The sequence below is a fragment of the Ursus americanus genome, chromosome 8 (genome assembly GCF_024610735.1).
Source record: "Ursus americanus isolate L20-20 chromosome 8, mUrsAme1.1.p, whole genome shotgun sequence".
NCBI classification, from domain to species: domain Eukaryota; kingdom Metazoa; phylum Chordata; class Mammalia; order Carnivora; family Ursidae; genus Ursus; species Ursus americanus.
The window spans coordinates 41,590,067-41,612,449 of NC_142134.1; the positions used below are offsets into that span (position 1 = coordinate 41,590,067).

At 43.1% G+C, this 22,383-nt stretch overlaps 1 protein-coding gene across 1 annotated transcript; it reads right to left on the reverse strand.

Annotated features, from left to right (window-relative positions):
- Positions 1–1,251: 1,251 nt before the first annotated feature.
- Positions 1,252–22,383, reverse strand: SRD5A3 (steroid 5 alpha-reductase 3). The gene is made up of 5 exons (XM_045815942.2): positions 22,081–22,383; positions 15,136–15,278; positions 13,079–13,276; positions 9,418–9,552; positions 1,252–8,530 (listed from the first exon to the last, which is right to left on the reverse strand). The coding sequence occupies exons 1-5, from the start codon at positions 22,299–22,301 to the stop codon at positions 8,271–8,273; spliced, it is 957 nt and encodes a 318-aa protein (XP_045671898.1). The 5' UTR covers positions 22,302–22,383; the 3' UTR covers positions 1,252–8,270.

Here is a 22,383-nt window from a genome sequence, read left to right on the forward strand (position 1 = left end):
TCACCAAAGCTATTACTGAGATTATGAACAAGAGGCGCAAATGGATTTAGGTAAATTTGTAATAGATTAACACATTATTTAGAAAAATCAAGCATTTTGAGGTCTTTTCCATCTCCAGGTTTCTGAGCTTGATTTCATGGAAGGCCCTCATCCACTAACAAATTTTACTCTCAGAATTGTAATCCCTGGAGTATGGAAGAGAAGGAAGGGGATCCATCCCTATTTCATTGCCCCTCACCTATTGCTGTAGTCCTGAATTGGATGATTACTCTGAAATCTAAAGTTTTCTTCCATGTCTTAAAGCAAAATCATGGAAGGAGACTCCAATAGATAATTATAGATGGGTAGGGAGAAAGATGAATTGGAAATGCAATTTAGCCAAAATTAGGTGGGAATGAGAAATGGGATATTGAACTAATGTTCACCCTTTTCAATCATTAGCATGGGCCATATTTTGCGCTAAAAATGACTTATTCTCACCATTTCATAAGCATAGAATTGGGGGTACCTGCCTGGCTCAGTTGGTTGAGCATAAGACTCTTGATCTCAGAGTTCTAAGTTCGAGCCCCACGTTGGGTGTAGAGATTACTCACAAATAAAATCTTAAAAAAAAAAAATAAGCTCAGAATTGAAGGCGTATTACAGAGGAACAGATTAAGTTCTTTCCAATTTATTGAATTATATACTTCTGCTGGTGTGGGTTTTTGTTTTTTCTTTAAATCTCAAAGATTTTATCTTAAACACATGTTCAAAAAATGATGGTCATAGTTAGTCATAGCCTGCCACAGAGTAATAGGTCTAGAGGTCAAGAAGAAAAAAAATCTCAAAGTGCTGATTTTTTCTTTTAAAGTGTAGGGTAGGAACAAGAATTAGATACAGGCATCAAGTTGAAGAGTAATCACTTTCCTCTTCACTAAATAGGCTTTAATCTTCATATTTTGAAGAATAAATGTATTTATTCCAATTTCCCATAAATGCTGCATTTCTTTTATAAAACCTGATAAGAACTATGGGGGTGGGATTGTAACAATTTATAGATTCCTAAGCATTTCTTTGACTGAACTTCATTTTATTTCCTCTTTACCATAATTGTTACTGGTTTCTGGGTGGTATGAATGCACAATTGGATCACTGCTTTTCATGCTCATGAATATGAATGATGCTCAGTGCTCACAAGGTATTATTGCAACTCTGCAACGAAGTGAAGGCAGGAGGTTAGTGCTTATGCAGAAAATGGTGACAATAGGAGCATTCTCTAGATGAATATTTATTGAGTGTCTATTATGTACCAGACACTCTTCTCGTGCTGGGGATACATCTGCAAGCAAAACAAAACAAAACAGAAAACCTCAAAACAACATTTTACAGTCCAGTGAGAGACAGACAATGAAATAATAAGCACAAGTGAAAAGGCACGTTGTAGAGTTGTTTTTAGAAGAGAGTGCATCAGTTAGCTATTGCTATTTAACAAAACCACCTCAAAATGAAGGGGCTCAAAACAGTAAGCGTTTGTTAATGCTCATAAGAGCAAAGGGGGTTGGAAATGAGAGAGGGCTAAGCTGCAACTTTAAGTGAGGAGGTCACTTCATTGAGAAGGTGACTGTAGTAAACAGGCTCTTGGATGGCCCCCCTTAGCCACACCTCCTGGCCATCCTGCCTTTGTATAATTACCTTCCTTTGAGTGTGGACTGGACCAGGGACTGCCTTCCAACAAAGAGAATAATATAGCAAGAGTAATGGGATGTCATTTCCAAGATCAGGTTGCAGAGTTGGTGTTCTCGTCTTGCACAGCCCTGCCTGCTTGCTCTGATGGGACCTGGGTACTGTGCTATGAGCTGCTCTATGGCTGGAATCCTGCATGGCAGGGAACCAAGGGAGGCTCCTGGCCCTTAGTTCAATAGCTCACAAGGAACTGAATCCTGCTAACAACTAAGAGCAAGTTGGGAGGTGGGTCCTCCTTCAGTGGAGCTTCCGGATGAGATCTCAGCCCCGGTGCCACCTTGACTGCAGTGAATCCTTGGGGTGAAGACACCCAGCTCTGCTGCGCCTGAAATCCTGATGCACGGAAGCTATCAGATGTTTGCTGTTTCAAGCTGATAAAATTTGGTGTACTTTGTTATACAGTAATAGATAACTAATATAGTGACTTGAAGGATGTGAGGGAGTTCACCATGAGGCAGCTGTCTAGGGGAAAAGCATTCCAGGCAGAGGGCACAGCCAGTGCAAAGGCCTACCAGAGGAACAGGACTGACATGTATAAGGAAGGGCAAGGAGGCCACTGTGTGGGAGGAGTGGATGAGGACACAAGTAGGAGATGAGGTAAGAGAGGTGACTGGAGGCCAGATCATGTGGGGGCTAGGAGGTTATCATAGGGAACTTTTGCCTTTATCTGAGAGAAAGGGGGCACTGTTACAGGTTCTGAAAGAGTACGACACGAGCTGATACAGATTTTTGAAAGATCTCTAGCTTGTGTTGAAAATCAGCTGTGAGGAATTAAGGGAGAAAGCAGGGAGACCAATTAGAGTCTGTTGCAGTAAATGAGGCAAGACATGATGGCAGCTCAGATCAAGATGGTAAGTCAGTAGAGTTATGATGACAGAGACGGATTCTGGATGTACTCTGAGGGTAGAACCACAGATCGGTTTGTGGGGTGTGAAAGGAGGAGAAGAGTCAAGGAAGATGCCATCATTTTTGGTTTGAGAAAGTAAAAAATGCTAAGACTGTAGGTGGATCAGGTGTGGTGGATGGAAAGTCAGAAACTAACTTTTAATCATGTCAAAACTTGAGACATCTATTATACATCAAGGAGAGATGCTGAGTAGACAACTGGGTGTATGAGCCTGGAGTGCAGGAGTGATGTTTAGGCCGGGTATATAAACGCAGGCGTTGTCAGCATATAAATAGTATTTAAGGTCCTGAGACCGGATAAGATCACCAAGTACAGAGAGAGAAAGGGTCCAGGAACTGCGAATTGGTGCACTCCAAGCATCCGGAAGTCAGGAAAGAGGGAAGGAGTCAGTAGAGAAATCTGGGTGGGAGCAGCCAGGGGGCTAGGAGGAGAATCCAGGGGTGTGGTGTCTTGGAGACAATTAGGGCAAGTGACCAGGTGCTGCTGCTGTGTTGGGACCGATACTGAGAAGCCACCACCAGATTTAGTAGGGTCGTTGGAGATCTTTCCCGGAGCAGTTTCACTGGAGTCATGAGGTCTACAGAGTGAGGAAAGTGGGCTTGACAGTGGGAGAAGAACCAAAGCTAGTAAGAATATAATAAATCTTTATAGTTTTGCTGCAAAAAAACCAAAACCAGAACCAAACCAACCAAACAAAACCCCCAGAAATGGGCTTGTTATCTGATGAGGGAAATGGAGTTAGAGTATTTGTCTGCTTTTAGAAATGTTGAGGAAAGGGCAAACATGTAATGATCTAGCAGGAGGAACGGCCAAGCATTCTCCTTAGGTAGAATGTCGTGCTCAAGTAGGGGACCTAGCTTTGGGAAGAAATCCAGAGAGATTGTTTATAGTTTCAGGAAAAAATTGTAATGACTTTGAAGTGAGCAAAAAATATTACTGGTGTCCTTTCTAGCACACTCTTTGCGTTCTCTACCCCTAGTCTTTGAGCTATTTTACAACTCAGACAATTGACAGGAATGCAAATAATTTTCATAGACATACAAATGAATTTTGTCTGATGGAGGCACAATTGCTTTCCCTCCCATGCTGTAGACGCTAGTTTTGCAACTATTGAGCAATTAATTTGCATCTATTACATTCGTTTTGGCATGCCTTGTTATCCATATATGTGCCTTTTAGGAATTCTTCTTTGAACTGGTTCTAACATTTACTGGTTCCTCCCTTACTTAATGAGTAAAGTAAAATTGTTGACACATGTCCATTTTATATTTGTATGAGAATCATGAGTTTACATTAAAAAAAAAAGTATCCTTCAATAATAGAAGCGAGGGAAAGTAGCATACGGAGGAACAGATGTCTTAGGTGGGTGGAGGAGGTGGTGATAACTTGTGGGGGATTCTCTTCCAGTAGCTTCATTCTCCTGGGGACAGAGATGTAACATAGTCAGCAGAGTGGGAGAGTGAACGGACTAGAGAATTTTAGTATGATTGCAGCATGAAAGACCACTTGAGCGGTCATGAATTTGAAGTGGGCTGTCCATGGACTGTATTTCTCTAGCCACTGTTCAGTTGCATGGGCATACACACCACACACCCAGGCGAAGAGCTGACTCTAATCGGGGTTGTGGCTTTGCTAAATCAGTAGGAAGAGGCAATGGAAGAGGCAAGAGTTGAAGATACACATGAAGGAATGATGACAGTGATTTCTTGGAATTTAAGCAGGGTAAGGAGATTAGAGAAGACTTATGGGTGAAGGACAATAAAAATGCCATGAGAGCAATAGATTAGAGATCTCAATAGGGTGGCAAGACTGTTGGAGTTGCAGTTCTAGAACAATGAGCTGGAAAGACAGGAGTCGGTAGTCAGAAAGTAAGCAAAATATTTTCTCTATTTGGGGCTGGAATTCCGGCATCCAAACCGACATTCCACTGTTTGAGGGTCACTCACCTGTTGTCCATCAGATTCCCCTTTCTATAAGTGGAAGCACAGATGTTTTGCACGAACTGCTTAATTCCACCTTCTCCTAGTTTTATTCTTCTTTCTCAATGAGATGATTCCATGAAATCAAGTCCTGATTTTTCAAGAGTGAACAGAATCTGCAGAGATAGGCAGCGCAGTGAACCTGGTCTCTATGCTGTGGAACGTTGTGCGGTTGGAACACTGCACAAAGGACACCAGGCACAAAGGGTGAGCGGGGCTGAGATTCAGCCTGAGCTCTGCTCACTGAGGGGCAGTCCCATCACCAGCGGCCTTCTGTGCCCACAAAGGTTCATGCTCTGCTATTATGGGGATGTTCTCAGTGATATCTTTTCTAATTCCCAGAAAGGTGTTGTATAGGCCAAGGAGCCCTGATAAAAACTGCACACATGCCACAAAGTTTTACCAGAGGGCTGGACTCAGGAGGCAAGTTTGTCTTTCTGCTGAGAAATCCCTTGTGTTCTTTTGTCCTCTACATGCTTCAAGAATTGAGAATCTTTTCCTTCCTTCGTTCCTTCTTTTCTTCCTCCCTCCCTTCCTCTTTCCCTCCCTCTTTCTTTTCTTTCTTTCTTTCTTTCCTTCTTTCTTTCTCTTTCTTTCTTTCACAGAGAGAGAGCACACACACAAGCACAGGGGAGGAGCAGAGGCAGAGGGAGAAGCAGGCTCCCCACTGAGCATGCAGCCTGATGTGGGGCTCGATCCCTGGACCCTGGGATCATGACCTGAGCTGAAGGCAAATGCTCAACCGATTGAGCCATCCAGGTGCCCTGAGAATCTTTTTCAAGGAAGAGACTCAAACTAAACTTTCTCAATTATGTGCATACAGTAGCTCTTTATCATTCAGTTTTTACTTGGATAATTAAATGTTGCTTTCCCTAAAATCAATACCTGGCTTTCTAGGTCACTGGTATTTGAGAAACATGATGAAGTATGTGTAGCATGAATTATTTGTGGATCACTGCCAGCTCCCCTGTTTCTGTCCATTTATTAGAAAAATCTTAGAAGGTTAGACTAATACATGTAATTTATAAAACCAATTAAATGACTTTTTTCCCCTGATAAGCAACATGAAAGAGTGGGCAGAAATTACTTTAGACAGGTGTAAAAAACTTCTACTTGCCCATTTACTATTTGAAGATCTTTTTTAAAACATTGGTTCACTTTTAAAACAATGGTTCACAACATTGGTACATTACTTATCAATGTCCTGGCATTCTCAGGTAGCTATACAAAAATTTAGTCTCCTTAAACTATTAAGTGTCATGTAAAAATATCTGAAAAGGCCCCCTCTTTTTTGGTAGGAATTCTAGCAATAATCACTCATTATATTAAAAATATAACATAGGACACGGCTCTGTGGAGACAAAATGATCCATACTCACTAACAGCAAATGTTAGTATAGGGGGTGAGCTACAACTTGGAGACTTAACAAAAACAAAGGCTATTTTCAGCACACTTTTACAGCCGGTAGTTAGTCCAGGGAATGCTGTTGGGAGGTAGTCGGGTGCCGTTTCTCCTTAGTAGCAACAGAATGACAGGTTGAGGCTATGCGACTAGGGTGGCAGGAGGATCAAGAGCCTCCACCCCCAACCTATTTCTGGCTTCTGCACGGGATGGGTTTGCCCCCTCTCTGCTTGGGCGCACAGAGCATTTCCACTACCATGCAGAGCAAAGCCGGTCGTGATCTCGCCAGCACAGCACAATTCTCAGCTATTCTCCAGATTTAAGCTCTCATCAAAGAGCACGCTATTTTGTTCTGAAACCCTTTGAGGACATCACTACTTCCTCTTTAGCCTTCACCTGGAAATGCAGTATTTGGGCAAGAAGGGAGACAGAAAGTAAAAGACATGGAAGTAAGTGTGAGGGATAGTAGGGGACAGTAGGGGGTGGCGGGCTTGAGATGAGGACACTGGAGACTGGGAATGCCTTCTAACAGCCCCTGATAGGGCTCTTCACAGGGGATATCATCATTTTACTTAAAAGAACAATGAAATTCCAGAACATCATTCGAATTCCTAGACTAACCTAGGTATGAAATGACTTGCTAAAGCAAAATACATTTTTCCCTCAAATAGTTTGCCATTAAAATTTATTCGTGCCATTTGTGTGGAAATTAAGACCAAACTGCAATATGCTTTCCATTTAAAGTGTGGAAAGTTTTGTTCCTGAGTCCGGGTCCTTAGGATGGTGCACCTAAATGATAAATGAAATAAGTATGTCATTTACTGTAATAGACTGAGCAACTCTGCCCTAGTCGCATAGCCTCAACCTGTCATTCTGTTGCTTCTAAGGGGAAATGACACCCGACTACCTCCCAACAACATTCCCTGGACTAACTAGATTGAAGTGGTATTTGATGGATGGGAAAGAAAATGCTACAGCAGAATTATTTTAAAAACCATAGAATGTGCTTTCATATGCCTATATTGAAAGTTTAGATTAAGAAGCAGCTCAGTCTAACAGCTTTGGGTTACTACTCCAGGGATGAGGGTGGGAGGAGGTTCTTAGACTGCATTTGATTATGCGGCTGATTAATAATGAGATTCTTTCTCCCATAGCAAGGTACCCATTAGTACAAAACTTTGGTAGCTAGACTATAATGTGACACCTGCACAAAAGCCATCAAGTTAATACCTCAGTCACTGATCCAGTAAACCTTACGCTGCACAATGTGCAGTTTTTACAGCGCTGCTTAGGCTGTAGTGGTACTTTTCTTCAAGTTCTTGTTTTCCTTTTAAACCATACATTTATTTCCCTTTGATTTAATCATGGGTATTTTCTTGAACGTAAACTGTTTTAGTGTAAAATTTATTCCTAAAAATCTTCAGATTCACTTTATTAAAATAGTTCAATAGTTAAACTCAGGCAAACCTTATTCCAGTGTGAGTCACTCCATATGAACGAGGGACAGCACTAGGCCATCTGCAGTGAAGGTCGGTCCATTCATGGAGGCTCTTTACACATAAATATAAAAATATTTTATTTTCAGATGCTTTCACTTTTAAGGTACTTCCTTGAAAGTCATGTCAAAAAAAGTATTAAATAAAAGAGGTTTCCTATGATTTGAGGGGGAGATGAGTGGAAACCACTCTTGCTGGTTACATAACTGGAAATCTTTGTGGCCGTATGTGAAAGCATAAACTATCGCCAACAAACTCATTTTCCCCTGACTCTGTTGGTGTGAAATTACATATTGTTATTTTAAAAGCTCTTCTGCTTTTATTGAAATGCAACAGTTACTGAGCACCTACTATATTGGTTACTATGTGGTCCAGCTCATTTGTCCCTGACAAAAAGCCACGGATGGTCTCCTCTCTTTCTCGGGGGATGTACGTGCATGTGTGAAGCCATTTGCATATTCTTGGTTAGTGTGCTTGTGGGGCAGCTTGGAGAAGTCTCATCTACTTGTTAGCAGTTGGTTGGTTTGATAAAGCGTTTCGGAAGGCAGACGCAGCACTCCCAGGCCTGCCAGAAGTATTTCTTCTTTGAAGATTCATTTTCTTGAGGGGTCTTGCTTTGCTAATTCAGTGAAGACTTTTGGGTGTAAAAACGGAACACAGGATTTCAAACAGTTCTGCAGAAACTGTGCTTTGGTCCCTAGACTTTGTTGTCCTGAGGAATTGAACCTGTCATCTGGTTTGCATGCTTCATGACTGAGGTTATCTTAAAACAGGAAAGGTAGGAAAGCTTTCCTATGCTTTGGATAGGAGACAAATTTGCTTTTGTAGAATTTGTGGCTGAGGAAAGCAGACAGGGCCTGGCTGAAGAAAACATACGTCACCACTAGCCACCAAGTTAAGTTGTGGAATCCAAAGGTGACAGCCATGGAAACGTAGATCATCAGCTCTGCTAAGTAGTTTGGGGAAGAAACGTATTCAAACCAGTCTCCAAAAGGGATTCGGTGGTTACAGTGAATGACCACCCCTGAAACAGAAACAGAAGACTTCCTGAACAAATGAAGTTGTGGAAAGAGAGTTTACCACCTCAGGTCCCAAGTCATTTACAAAAACTCTTATTTAAAAAAGAGGCTTGCTGACCCATGTGCAAACCCACTTCCTGTCACACCTCCATTGCCAACCTACTATGTATTAAAAAGTTACATGCTTAGGTTACACTATCAGCTGAAAATAAGCACAGAGGAAAGCCTGTTTCTCCACCAGGCCTCCAAGCTAGTCATTAAGAGCTCAGACTGCAGAGTCAGACTGCTTGAGTTCAAATCCTGACTCTACCACTTGCATGCTGTGGAACTTTAGAGAAGTTGCTTCACATCTCTGTACCTTAGTTTCCACATTTGTAAAGGGATGATGAGACTGTCCCCACCTCAACTAAGCACTATGAGGCTATATGTAAAGCTCCAGGAACAGGGCCTGGCACAGAATAAGCACTTGATAAATGTTGAATAATATTATTCCATTTTTAATATTTAAAAAACCTAATAAAAACTGTACCTGTGATAAGTCAACACAAGCTAACTAAAAAGTCAAATTCGTTTTTGCTGTGGCTGGAATGACACTAACTCAGCATGGTAATATGAATGCTCACGTGCTGGTTAGGCACGTATCTGCCGTGCAGGCCCCCAGATGTGGGCACAGAATAGAATCACAGAGTGTCAGGGGCCGGGGAAATCTTTTAGCATATCGCTCTCATTTTACAAAGGGGAAGATCAAGACCCAGAGAGGTGTCTTGTCAAAAATAAGCATTTGATACATGAATCAATTAATTTAGGGCCGGAGGGGAAAAAATAAAGGAACAAGGACAACTAATTTCCGAGGGTTAAAATCCACATGCAGTGGCTCTGAAAGACCTCTCACCTGCTTTATTTTTCCTGAGATTGCCAAGAATAACATGGCACTTGTACTGATGGACAGACGACCAGATAAACATCAGCATTCCGAGGATATGGAACCACCGAGCTTGCATCAAGAGATTTTTCCCTATCACATAGGCTACAGAAAAAAGAATTAGCTTATTAGCCAGCCTACAAAATTTCAGAGGCTCAGGGGATGATAGTTAGTAGACTTGTACAGTTAGCAGAACACAATTATCCACTTATTCTGTTCCTCATGACTAGAAAATTATCCTGACATAATTTACCAAGTCCAGAAGGGTGAGCACTGTCCTGTGGGTGAAGGCATATGCTACTCAGCTGGGGGCAGCTTCAGTGGCCCCTGACAGAGAGTGCCCCATGGACACATTCTGCTCCCTGCTCCCTCTTCAAATGCTTCAAGCACAGAGGTCGGCTCTGTCTCCTCCTCTTGTGATGTACTCTTATGTGGTGAGACTGCTTCGTGTTTATAATTCTCAGCCCAGTTTTATGTCTTCTTTCTTACAGTCTACTGTCAGGAAAACACTTCCTAAAGGAATCTCACCCTGAGCTGCCACCCTAAGCCATTCAGGGGAGACCCTGAATGCAGAACACTGACTTGACTGGCTCCAGCCGATGAAAAGCACTGGAAGTGAAGGCTCATGATGGAGCTTCTCAAAAGAGAAGAAATGTAAACTGCAAGATGAAAACACAAACAATATCCCTTTCTGATTAGAGAGAACCATGTTGGATTTCGTTCAGAAGTAGAAACACTCACAGTATCATCTTCCTCTTTCTTCTCTAGCTACCAAGAAGACAGGAAGAATGCAGGACTTCTGAGGACTGGCGTCAGAAAAGCAAATTAAGGACTTCCTTATGATTAGCAGGAAGCAGTCAGGCTAGGTAGGAACTTGACTGAAGAAACAAAGCTGTCCATTGACTGCGGACTGACTGTGGGGAAGAGCCTGAGGGTCTGGAACGAAGAGACAGCCCCTACAGAGTTGATTCAGGTATGAGAACCAAGAATCATGCGATTCCATAAAGGCACCTGGAGGTGGGACTCAGGTGATGAATGCTAATGACTAATGAGAGTCCACCGATGTCTACCTGTGTTAATTTCTTTTAAAAACTTGCCCTATATAAACAGTTCACTGTAGACTCTTAATGTTTCCTAGACTTCACCATTTAACGAACAAGTTACATTTTTATAGGTTAAAGATAAACAAAATATGAAAAATAGCTTTAAATTGGAGGGCCCTAAGAGCAAGTCATTTTAGGATTAAAAACTGAAGCAAGTGTTTGAGAGTTCCCATCACTGCCAAGTCACCTACTCTGAATCAGAGAAAGTACCTATGAGGGAAAGATTCCTAAGAATAAGATGGAATTATAATACAGGAAAGGGGAGGCAAGTGGAGGCTGACAGTCCAATCTGTGTAGTGTTTAACTCTTTGTTTATCCATTAATTACTGATTGAGTGTCTACTGAGCCTGGCATCTTGCACAAGGGATAAAGCAGAGTAAGTAAGGCAAGATCTCAGTCCTCAGGAACCCACGTTCCAGTGGCAAGGGACAGACAGAAACAAGTAGGCAAATCGATAACCAAGACAAGCTCAGGTAGAGACAGCACTCTGGAGAAAATAAAATACAACAGTGTAATGGAGAGTGGCTGGAGGAAGACCCTCTAGACTTTGAAGACAAGGAGACGAGAAGGTCTGGGCAGCTTACAGACATTCTTTCTCTTCCTTTTCACAAGAACTCTCTGAAATCGGGATATGTCTCTGTTAGAGATGAAGGTTCTGAGGTTCAGGGTGGTTAAGTAAGCTGGAATTCAGACTCAGGCCCCCCTGACTCCCAAGCCCAGGCTATTCCTATCAGACCCCACAGCTGGCAAATGTCCCAATATGTTCTCTCTCAATGAACTCCTGAAACCAGTTCTCCCCATATTGTCCCAAATGCCTGCATACGACCTCATGAAAGACAAGTCGGTGCTTCAGAAAGGAGTGTCTAGAAAGCGATTTTGGTGGGTATCTCAGCTGCCTTTTCTTGACTGTTTCTATGGGAGGGAGAGCAGAAGCTGAGGTGGAGCTAGAAGACGAAGCTCTAGAAGAGATTATGTAATGCCAACAGAGGCCAACAGACTGAAAGCTAGCTGGTTAGCCGCATGCTTCAGAAAGCTCCTTTGGGTGGAAATCCTAGCACTGTTCACCACAAGTAAGAGTTCAAACCTTGATATCGGCTGCACATGAATGCCACAGCAGAGAGTTCAGGGGGGAAACACTGACTTGATTAAATTCAGTGGCATCAGATGGAGAGATGTTAGCTGAGTGGTTGGAGCCAATCAATAATTCAGGAATTAAGAGAGATCATTACTAAGTCGTACTCTAAAAGCATTCCACATATTGCATGGTGCACTAGGTGTTATACACAAATAATGAATCATGGAACACTACATTAGAAACTAAGGATATACTGTATGATGACTAACATAACATAATAAAAAATTATTAAAAAAATAATAAAAAATAAAAGCATTCCTCAAGCCATAGAGGCCTCGGGTTGTATTACAGCAACAGAGAGAGGACATTCGAGGGGCTATTCTGATGCTGAAAACAAACCTGAGGAAAAAGCTCACTCACTGAGTATTGGAAACATCTAGACTTTGGTCTCTATTTACACGGATGGCTAGGAAACACGAAGATTTGAACTTAGAGAAAACAGTCATGAATGGTCTGACCCACAGTGTCTGGGCGGATGGACACCAAAGGTCCAGGGTGAAGTTAGCCTCAGCACTAAAAACTAATGTCAGTCACCCCAAATGACTTGAGTTCTGTATAATAAGCATGCATTGTTTTTACAAAAATGATAGTCCTATATGTTAGATCTCCAGCCTTCCTCCCCCCCAACACACTTCATTTCCTCCTCATAAACAAAGGTCAAGATTTTGCTTCCCTCTTCCTGGCTAGTGGGAGCTCAAAAATGTTCAGACACAATTCTGACTCATCACAGTACTCTTTTGTCCTCTCCCCTCAGGCTGCCTCCCTTGAAGAAAAGCTTTGTTATAATCAGAATCATCCTAAGAAATAATGACCACAAAATGGCTCTCTACTCCCTCTTCAAATCACAACTGTTCACCACTGGCCTAGGTCAGCCCTTCCTCCTCCGGTTTTCTGAGATTTAATCCTGCACCAACCTTCCCCTTCCACACACGCACCCCAGGAAGACTGAACCTTCGGTGGAGCAACTTTCTTTGCTGATCTCTTCTCCTTTTCCTGGGTGTCCCCTGCTTCCTGTGCTACTCTTGACCATACTCCCTCTTTCTTTCCAGAGTAACGCCGCTTGAGTTCACAGACTTCAATCCCACCAAGGCAGACCCACATCCCAATTCTTTGCCCTTCCACCAAGCCTCCTGAACATCTGGTACTTTACTATCTTTACCATGGGCATGAGTGCTTATGTTGGTATCTTTCAGGCTTTAGCAATTTTGTAATAGTTGGTGTATACACTCTTGAGCATGTTGACTTTTTCTAAGGGCTAGCAGAGTTCAAACTCTTCAAATGCAAAGTGGGTTGGACTGGTCTACTTTCAAACTTCTGTCATGCTGGACTGCTTTGCCTGAAGAGCCCCTCATGTGCCCAGTGACTCAGCTAATAGACGCCAGGGATGACTCACCATTCCTGCCGTCCATTGGCACTTGACTCAGCACAGTTAGGCCGGTGAGGACATAGTAGACAAGTCCAAAACAGTACTGCACGATATGAATCACAGTATTGGAGAAGACACTGACATAGAAGCATTCGAAGAGCCTTCGCAAGCTGTGTAGCCACAAAAATACTAATACCAAGAATGCGGACAGCGCCAGCTCACCCCCTGTAATTCAAAATGCAACGTTAGCATCTCTCTTCCCAGCACTAATACAAAGTTAGATTTTTTCCCTGCTGTTCAACAGAGTATTAAATTTAAGACTAGAACTAGGAGAGGGCCCTAAAAATCATCTAGCCTACAAGTTGTTTTTTTTTTTTTTTTTTTCAGTCATGAGGAAGTGGGCCAAGTGAAATTAAGGAATTTGGCCAGTGACAAACTCAGGTCTCTGGACTCTCCTCCGTCATGTGAAAGCCTTCTGGTTACATGTATGTCACTGTGAAGGAGGCTGTGCACTCAGAACCTGTCTGTGGATCTCCACTTCCTGGCACTAGCAGCCAGCTGAAGATGGTCAGGAAGAATGCCCGGATGACCTCTAACAACCCCCCCCCCCCGCCCCGGTGGGATCCTTGGGTCAGAGGAGATGAGACACAGGCACCCGGACAGGCAGAAAACGGGACAGGAACAGAAACAGAGGGAACTACGCATTTCTTTCCATATTAAAAAAACAACAACAAAAAAAAGAGAATTACACTTTCAGGGGACTGTGAGCCTTGAGATCTATCTTCCTACCTGCCTCTCATCCCTCTGCCAAAAGAATTCGGAAGAAATGCTGGTTTTTAAAATGACATAACACCTAGATGTTTTTTAAATGAGTGTCACATGTACACACACAGAAGATACATACACACACATAAGAACATAATAAGGATACAGTTTAACGAATTTTTACAAACTAAACCAACCTATTCTACCCATATACCCAGCACCTAGATCAAAAAACAGAACACAACCAGCACTCCCTTGTCTCCCCTCCAGGCACTGCCTCCCCCCACAAGGGTAAGAACTATCCAGACTTCTATCAGTACAGAATAGCTTTGACGGTTTTTCTATTTTAAATACGGTAAATCCTAGTTTTAATTCTTTAGGAATAGGTTAAAGCAAATAAACAAATAAAACTCACAACCAACCTTCCAAATTCCAGAACCCCAGCTAGCCCCTCAGTAAACAAAGGGAGAGATGAAGTTTTAATGGGTGAAGTGGGATCTGCTGCGGTCTCCACCCCTCCCAAATAGGATCTGCAGAGGTCTTCCCTCTGGCTGTCATCTTTTGTAACGAGTTCCTCTGGTTATACAGAAAAGGATTGTTCCCAGGGAGCCAGTGGTTTGGCTGCTGGAACAAAGGACAGAGAGAGCACGAGTAAATTTGTTTCTAATTCTGCCCCTCACCCTCTCCCTGACACTGAGGCCACCTTATGGTTTTCACCTTCAACTCCTGGTTTTTAAAATTGTTCCACGTATCCTTTATCCAAGGTATAGTGAGGTGAATTTAAAGGCTATTTTATAAACCTCTAGTCAACAACTCTTTAGAGTCAATTTTATTACCTGACTAAAGCTTACAGTATAACAAACATCTTTAACTGGTGATCAAAAAGTAATTTTCTATTATGTGTCTGGGGTTCTGAGACATGACTTCGGTTCAACTACAGAAATGACAAATGTTTCAAGGCAAACCTGATGCATCCTAAGAGCTTTTCCACTGAAGTGTAAAGACTTCTGTATAAATTTATCGATAGTACTAAAAATATCAGAGGGGGAACAGCCAGTCCTGTACACAGCCTAGCACTTGCTGGGAAGGCAGGGACGAAGAGCTCACTCTCGGTCTGCTGTAATCTCAGCGAAGGACATGGAGACATCCCGTGGCCACCAGGCTAGGAACCATGCAGAACTCTTTTTTTGCCCTCACCCTCCACTTCCTAGGCCCACACAGGAGCCTCGGGGTGGCTGCGAAATACCAGGAACAGCTCACTGCAGGCAGGAAAGGCGGGAACAGGATGAAACGGTTGTAACTAACCAGCAGAGTCGTACCTTGGAACTGGGAAGCCCCGAGAATTCTGAGCAGACCATGAAGCCAGATTGGAAAAGGCACTCCCAGGAACAGAGACTGAGTAAGGTGCCAAAGCAGGAAGCCATTCCACAGCACTGAGATGATGTAGAAGTGAGAAAAATACCTGCAAGGTTAAACGAGTTAGGCAATCATCAGAGGAGGTCCACTTTGAAGCATTAGGCAGGAAGACTATTTTTAGGCTCTGGAGCCTCTTTCCCCCTTTCCCAAAGTACAGTTTTTTGTTTTTGTTTTTTAATAGAACCCGAATCCTGCAGGCATTCAGACTTTTAAAATTTCCTTTCAAATGATGGGACTGGTTAACTCAGGAAAAACAGGCCTCCTGAGGTTAACGAGAACATGATTGACCTTGTTAAACCTGGAAAGAGGGTCAATTAGCAATCTCTCTTATCTCTGGGTAACAGGATTGGCTCAAGTTCCAAAGGGGGGCACCAGACCCTGGCATAGAGAACCTAGATTGTGCCAACAGAAGCCAAATGTGTGAAAGATTTCTAAATCCTGAGCCATGTTGCTGCAATAGCCATACAACTGTTGCACAAGATTTGCAAAACCACAAGCTCTCAGTGCTTCCAGAAACCTTAAAGGTCTTCTGATTCAATGTTTTCCTAAATTGTGTTGACCTAAATTACTTTTATAATAACACGACAAATATTAACTCATAAAACAAGGGATCCCTCCTGATGGTTAAAGCTCTCATTAAGTTCAGTGCGTATTTTGCAATCAGCACAGCTATAAATGAAATACAAATAAGACCAGAGCCAATGGACATTGAAATTAGCAAGGATACTTTAATGTGAAAGAGGATGCTGGCTTACTGAAATGAAATCACCTACTATGGCACAAAGGCCTAACACAGGTTCTTTTGAGGTCCCTTTACCTAACCTTCTATTTTTCTTTATTTAAATCAATTTAAAAAAAATCTTTCTGACTCTGCAGGGGGTCCTCCCTGGTCTTCAACACATCACTTTGTATTAAGCCTCCTCCCCATAGCAATAAAGTACATCGAACTCAGGGATTCTTCTCCTAGATGATCCAGAATATGTTTGTACCAGAATTTATAGCTCCCCCCAAGACCATGCCCACAACCCCGTCTGACAAATACTGATCTAATCTGATCATTCCAAAGCAACCCTCTTAATTCTCCCAACTACTGTTAAAAATTCTATCACTGGATCTGCCCTTGCTGATCTAGGCTGTTGTTTCTGATTCCGATCTTCTCTGGGCTCCAGAGCTTCGTTTCCTCAAAAGTTCACCCGTGTAACTTCCAATACCCCCTCCCCCACCTGGCCACTGGTTTTTGGTTGCCTTCCAGGGTCTTTCTTAAAGCACACTTCCTAAAACTGAGCCCAGGTATGGTCTGAGCTGTAGGAGTGGAGCAGAATGTCAGCAGCACCCTGCCCTGAAGGCTTCCATGCAAAGGGGAGGTGCTGACTTTTGAAAAGCATCTTCTGGGCCAGCCACTATACCTACTTCATTTCTTCAAAAATATTTATTGAGAACGTAGAATATGCCGGGCAATGTTCTAGGATCTGGGAACTCAGCAGGGAGCAAACAGACCAGGTCTCCGCCTTGATGTTTACCTTTCAGCATATGGTCAACAAATGAACCTATAGATATCTAGCATAATATTGGGTTAGGGGCCAGAAAGGGTGCAGAAGGGAGGCCATTCTGGATGGGTGGTCAAGGATGGTCTCTCTGGAAGTGATATTTGGCTAGAATGAAAAACCCCAGCGAACTTCTAGGGTTAAGAATTTTCTAGGCAGAGGAAATGACAACCACAAAGGCTCTGAGGAACAATAAAGGACACTTGTGTGGAGAAGCAGATGCTATAGGGTCTTAGAAGGACACCAGCTTTTATTCAGTGTGATGGGGAGCCATTTGTGCAGAGCGACTTAAATAAGTTATGTTTTAAAATCCTTCTGGCTGATAGAAAAGTTCTGGAAATTGATAGTGCTGATGGCTGCACAACAATGTGAATGTATTCAAAACCAATGAACTCCACACCTGAAAAGGGTTAAAATGTTAAGTGTTATGTCATGTATAGTTTAACACACACACACACACACACACACACACACACACACACATTGCTTATTCATTTCACTCTTTTTAAAGTTAAAAAGAAATTCCTCTGGTAAGTAGGCAGAAACAATCCTGTAAAGTTGATTTGGCTATCTTCATGTGGCAGATGAGAAAATGAAAGGTCAGATGTTAAGTTACACAGCCAAGGTCACACAGTAAGTGGCAGCATTTAGCTCCAGACTCAGCCTAGATGACTCTAAAGTTAAAAATCACACTTTTCTTTTTTTTTTTTTAAAGTAGGCTCCACGCCCAACGTAGGGCTTGAACTCAACAACCCTGAGACCAAGACCCAAGCTGAGAACAATATTCGGACACTTAACCAGCTGAGCCACCCAGATGCCCCTACACCGCTGCACTTGTAATTCATGCAACCTACACCCGCCTGAACCTGAACTTTTCTATTACATGTGCCAATTTATACCAAGCTTGAAGTCAACCAATCACTCCAATGGGTTTGGTATAACCTGCTAAGCCACACTTACTATGCCCTACTGTGCCCTGATGTTGCTAATTCACAGGCAGACTGCTGTTCTTATTCCTACGTTTTATACATTCTATCTCTTGTTTTGCTTGCCTGATTTCCCTCTATGAGAAACACCTTCTACTCTATAAATCTCTTGCTTTTTACAAAGACCCAGCTTTAGCCTCAAACAACAGATCTAAGAACTCTACTTTCTGTTTTAGACATTCTCCCTCTTTTTCCTCCATTGGCACTTTGCTTAATTGTAGCACTATTTTCCAAGCCCGTGGGAAAACAGATAAGGAGACCCTTATGGTAACACAGGACTTGGCACCAAACAAGCACTCCTTTAATAAATATTTCAGTTTTAATTAGAAGCTAGGGACTGCTCTAGGGATACAGCAATAAAAACAACAGTTAATTCCGGCCCTCATGGCACTTACACTCACACACAAAAGTAAAATTTATAGCATGCCAGCAGGTGGTAATTGTCACTGAGAAAATGAAAGCCAGGAAGAAGGAATAACGGGGGATGGTTGAATTTTACTTTTAAACAGGGTGGATAGGCAATACCTCATTGAGTAGGTAATATCTGAGTAGAATTATAGGAAGTAAGAACAAAAATCATGTATGTGGCTACGTGGGGGAAGAGCTTTTAGGTAGAGGGAATAGGTATTGCAAAGGCCCTGAGGTAGGAAAAAAGAGTAGCAGAAAGGACTACAAAACTGGATTGGCACCCACATGGGGGGCTAACTACAGGACACAAAGTCAGTGAGGTGGTGGGAACAAAACTATATAGGGTCTTGGGCTCTTCCTGTGAGTGAGCTGGAAGCCACTGGATACTTTTGAGCCAGGAGGCAAGATCTAATAATACATATTTGCTGATGGCTGGAACTGATCCAAGGCCCCATTAGGGGAGTAATGTTTACTGAGTTCTGACTAGGTGCCTAGCCTGTGCTAAGTGCTTTAATGTCATCACCACCTATATGACAGGGGGGTATTACTATATGAGCACTCTAATCCATACCACTGCCTTTTGCCTGGACCATTATAATAGCCTCTTATTAGGTCTTCTTCACACAATGGCTAGTCATCCCTTCAAAACACGAATCACATCATGCCATGCCTTCTTCCCTATCCTAAAGCCATCAAAGGCTTTCCATACACTCAGAATAAAATCTCATCTCCACCATGGCCCTGGTGAGCCAACCCTGCCTCCCCCAGTGAGCTCATCTCCTGCCCCACCCCTCCCTGACCATCCTCTCCAGTGTTGTCACTGTCATGGCCACCCCATTTTGCTCATGATCAAGTAATCCTGCTGGATTTCCTCTGAAGCACTTATTACCATCCAAAATTATCTTGTTTTGTAAGATTTGTTTACATATTTACTGCCTGTCTTATAAGAACGAAAGCTCTTGGCACATAAGTACTCTATAAACACTGGTTCCGCAGTTAATCAACAAACCAACTAAACCTAAACCCTCTTTTTCTTAAATTCATTCAAAACATAGTGATCAAGGACCTTATTATTTGTCAGGTACTGAACCAGGGATATGGTAACAAACAAGACAAATGTAAACTTATGGCCAGTTTATAGTCTAGAGCAGGGGTTCTTAACATTTTTCTTCCACGGACTCCACTGGCAGTCCGGTGAAGGCTACTGGACACTTCTCAAAATGTTACTTCAATTATAAAACACATAGGGATTACCAAGGAAACCAATTATATTGAAATACAGGTACCACAACTACTAAAAAAAGAAATTTGTGATATAGTAATACAAGTGCTTAAATACTGTATCAAATAACAAGACCTAGGGATTTATTCTTGTGGTGATGAAAGTGTTTTGATGTCTTTTCAATATTTTCAAAGTGATATTAAAAAAACCTGTCACAATATTGCAAGTACTGCTAATTCTACTGTGGTTTATTGATTACATTTATCACTAAGGAAATGCTGAATTTTGGCTAGAGGTTAGTGAAATAAAGACATAATTTTTTCTAATCCAGGTTTGCACTGAATTCTGTCCGTAGGTCCCCCAGACCTCTGGATAGGACTGCTGAACCCCTGGAGAAAAGTCTGGATGGCTCTTTGCCTCCAGAGCTCAATTCAACTGTAATGCTTTGATACCATTTTGAAATTTAGAAGCAGAAGTACTTCCACACACATTACACAAGTCAAGATCATTGTGACTCATGTTGGACATCGCCTATTTATTCAGATTTTCTGGGAAATCAATAATCTATGAATCAAAAGGAAAACAAGAAAACCATCATCACCTTAATTTAGGAAAAAACCCTACCCAACAGCGGTAATGGAACTGAACATGCCATGAACTGATTTAAGGTTTTATTCTTGCCTCCTTAGGAAAAAATAACCCCAAACAAAATTACCTAAGCACATTTTAGATGCAGAAATGTGATTTGCAGCTGCCTCTAAGTGTAAAAATTACAGGCTTATTTTTGCTTTTAAGAGTACGATTGAATTTTCTGCAAGGAAGAGTATTTAAATATAGTATCTAGGCATATTTGTCTTTCTTTCTTGGCGTGGACTTGCTCTATCTTCTTTCAATACTAAAATAAATGGTTTAAATTTAGAAAAACAAAACAAAACAAAACATCACTTGGACATCATGGGAGGTTCTACTTTAGAATTCTTGAAGACAAAGGTGTAAATTATGGGAGAAATTACAAGCCCAAAGAGTAGTAAGGAATAAAGGAAAGGTACCAAGTGTGTTTCTTAGCTGTCATATAATCATCTGCTTGAGCACTAACAGCTGGGGAATGTGTCCTTTAATCTAGGGACACCAATACCTTTTTCAGAATTCAGAAAACAAATTGTTAGAATTCACACTAAGAAATATTTTTTCTTTACTTTATAACATTAAAAAATGGTAATCTGGGAATGCCATTGCTATAAAGCAGAAAAGGATGCACTGTAATCAAACTTAATTAAAAATAGGATGATGGGGGCGCCTGGGTGGCTCAGTCGTTAAGCGTCTGCCTTTGGCTCAGGGCGTGATCCTGGTGTTCTGAGATCGAGCCCCACATCAGGCTCCTCTACTGGGAGCCTGCTTCTTCCTCTCCCACTCCTTATGCTTGTGTTCCCTCTCTCGCAGGCTGTCTCTCTGTCAAATAAATAAATAAAATCTTAAAAAAAATAAGTAAAAAAATAAAAATAGGATGATGGATAATTTTTACTTAAAAAGAGCTTCTAATATATAGGGGGTTTGACTAATTTGTCCTCAATACTTCTGTCTCTTCTCAGGGCCTCATTCCCTTTCCTCTTTCTGTGAATGACCTAGTTCTTCCTTCTCAGTGTTAACACCTGATGAATCTTTCTCCAACAGACAAAAGTGGGGGCGGGGTGTTACCCAGTTTCAGAAGCCAAGTTACTCTCAACTGCCTTCTTGTCTGTGGACCTGGGACACTCTCTCAGAGAGGTTCAAGCGATAACCCTGGTGTTTTAATACATTGAAACCTTACCACGTTCCTCCAGATTCCTTCCTAAATATCAACTTTAGATGCACCTTAAGGACAGAAAAGCCACAGCTATTTCCCTACCGTCTAGAAGTGTTTGGCTGACTCTTCCAAGCTATGTTCTGAATTCAAAGTAAAAAAGCAAACAAAAAACCTCCAAACAAAAGCAAACTATAACAAGTCTTTACACATTTCTGAAAGACTCCTACTTAAGCCCTAACGATGTAATCTTTCATTGAACTTGGTTATGAAATCTGTTGAAAGTCAAAGCTTCGGGGTCGGGCTTGCCAAAAATGTGCACTCTTGGGCCACTTTCTCCAGGGGCACCCGCCAAGGTGTTAGTTAGGACGGTCGGTGCGGCGGAAGGAGGTGGCGCCCGCGTGGTGACGAGCGGCTAGCCCCTCATCGGGACTTCGAGGGTCAGAGAGACTAATTGGGGAAACAGAGGAGCGAAGCGCCGGCCTGCCTTCACGTCTACAAGTGAGTGACCTCAGATTATGAGCCCTAGAGTGCAGGGGTGGCGAAAAAGAATTTGGGGCCAAAAGGCTTTAACCTGCCACCTGGTGACCAGGCCTACATTCGGAAGCGCTGCCATTTCCCCCAAGGAAAGACTCAGTGCGGGCCACAAGTTCACGTTCACCCGCGGCTCAGCATCCTCAGTGTCCGCAGGCCCTCGGGGCATTCCGCCCTCTGGGCCACGACGCGGACGCGGCAGAACCCTGCGGCCCAGCCGAGGCAGCGGCGCACCCGGAGACCCGTCAGGGTCGCCCGGGTCCGGGCCGCGCCGGCCCCGCGCCCGCCTCTGCTGCCCCCTGCCGGCTGCCCGAATGGGGCGCTCCGGGCTCTCCGCGCCTCGGCTTCCCGGGCTTGAGCCGGGGCGCGGTTACCTCTTGGGGACATCAAAGACCCGGCAGACTGCCGGGCGCGACTGCCCCTCACGCTTGGTTTTCCCATAGCGGATCAGGTCCTGGAAAAGCGCGCAGCCCGGGAGCAGGCCAGGCGGCACTAGCTGCAGCAGCAGGGTCAGCAAGAAGGCGGCGGTCAGCGTGAGCCACAGAGCGCGCAGCGGGTTCAGCGCCCAGAGCTGGGCCGCAGCCCAGGGAGCCATAGCCAACGCGCCAGGCTTCCGCGCCCCACGGCCCGAAACACCCGCCCTCACTACAGCGGCCGCTCGCGCGCCGCACGCTTGG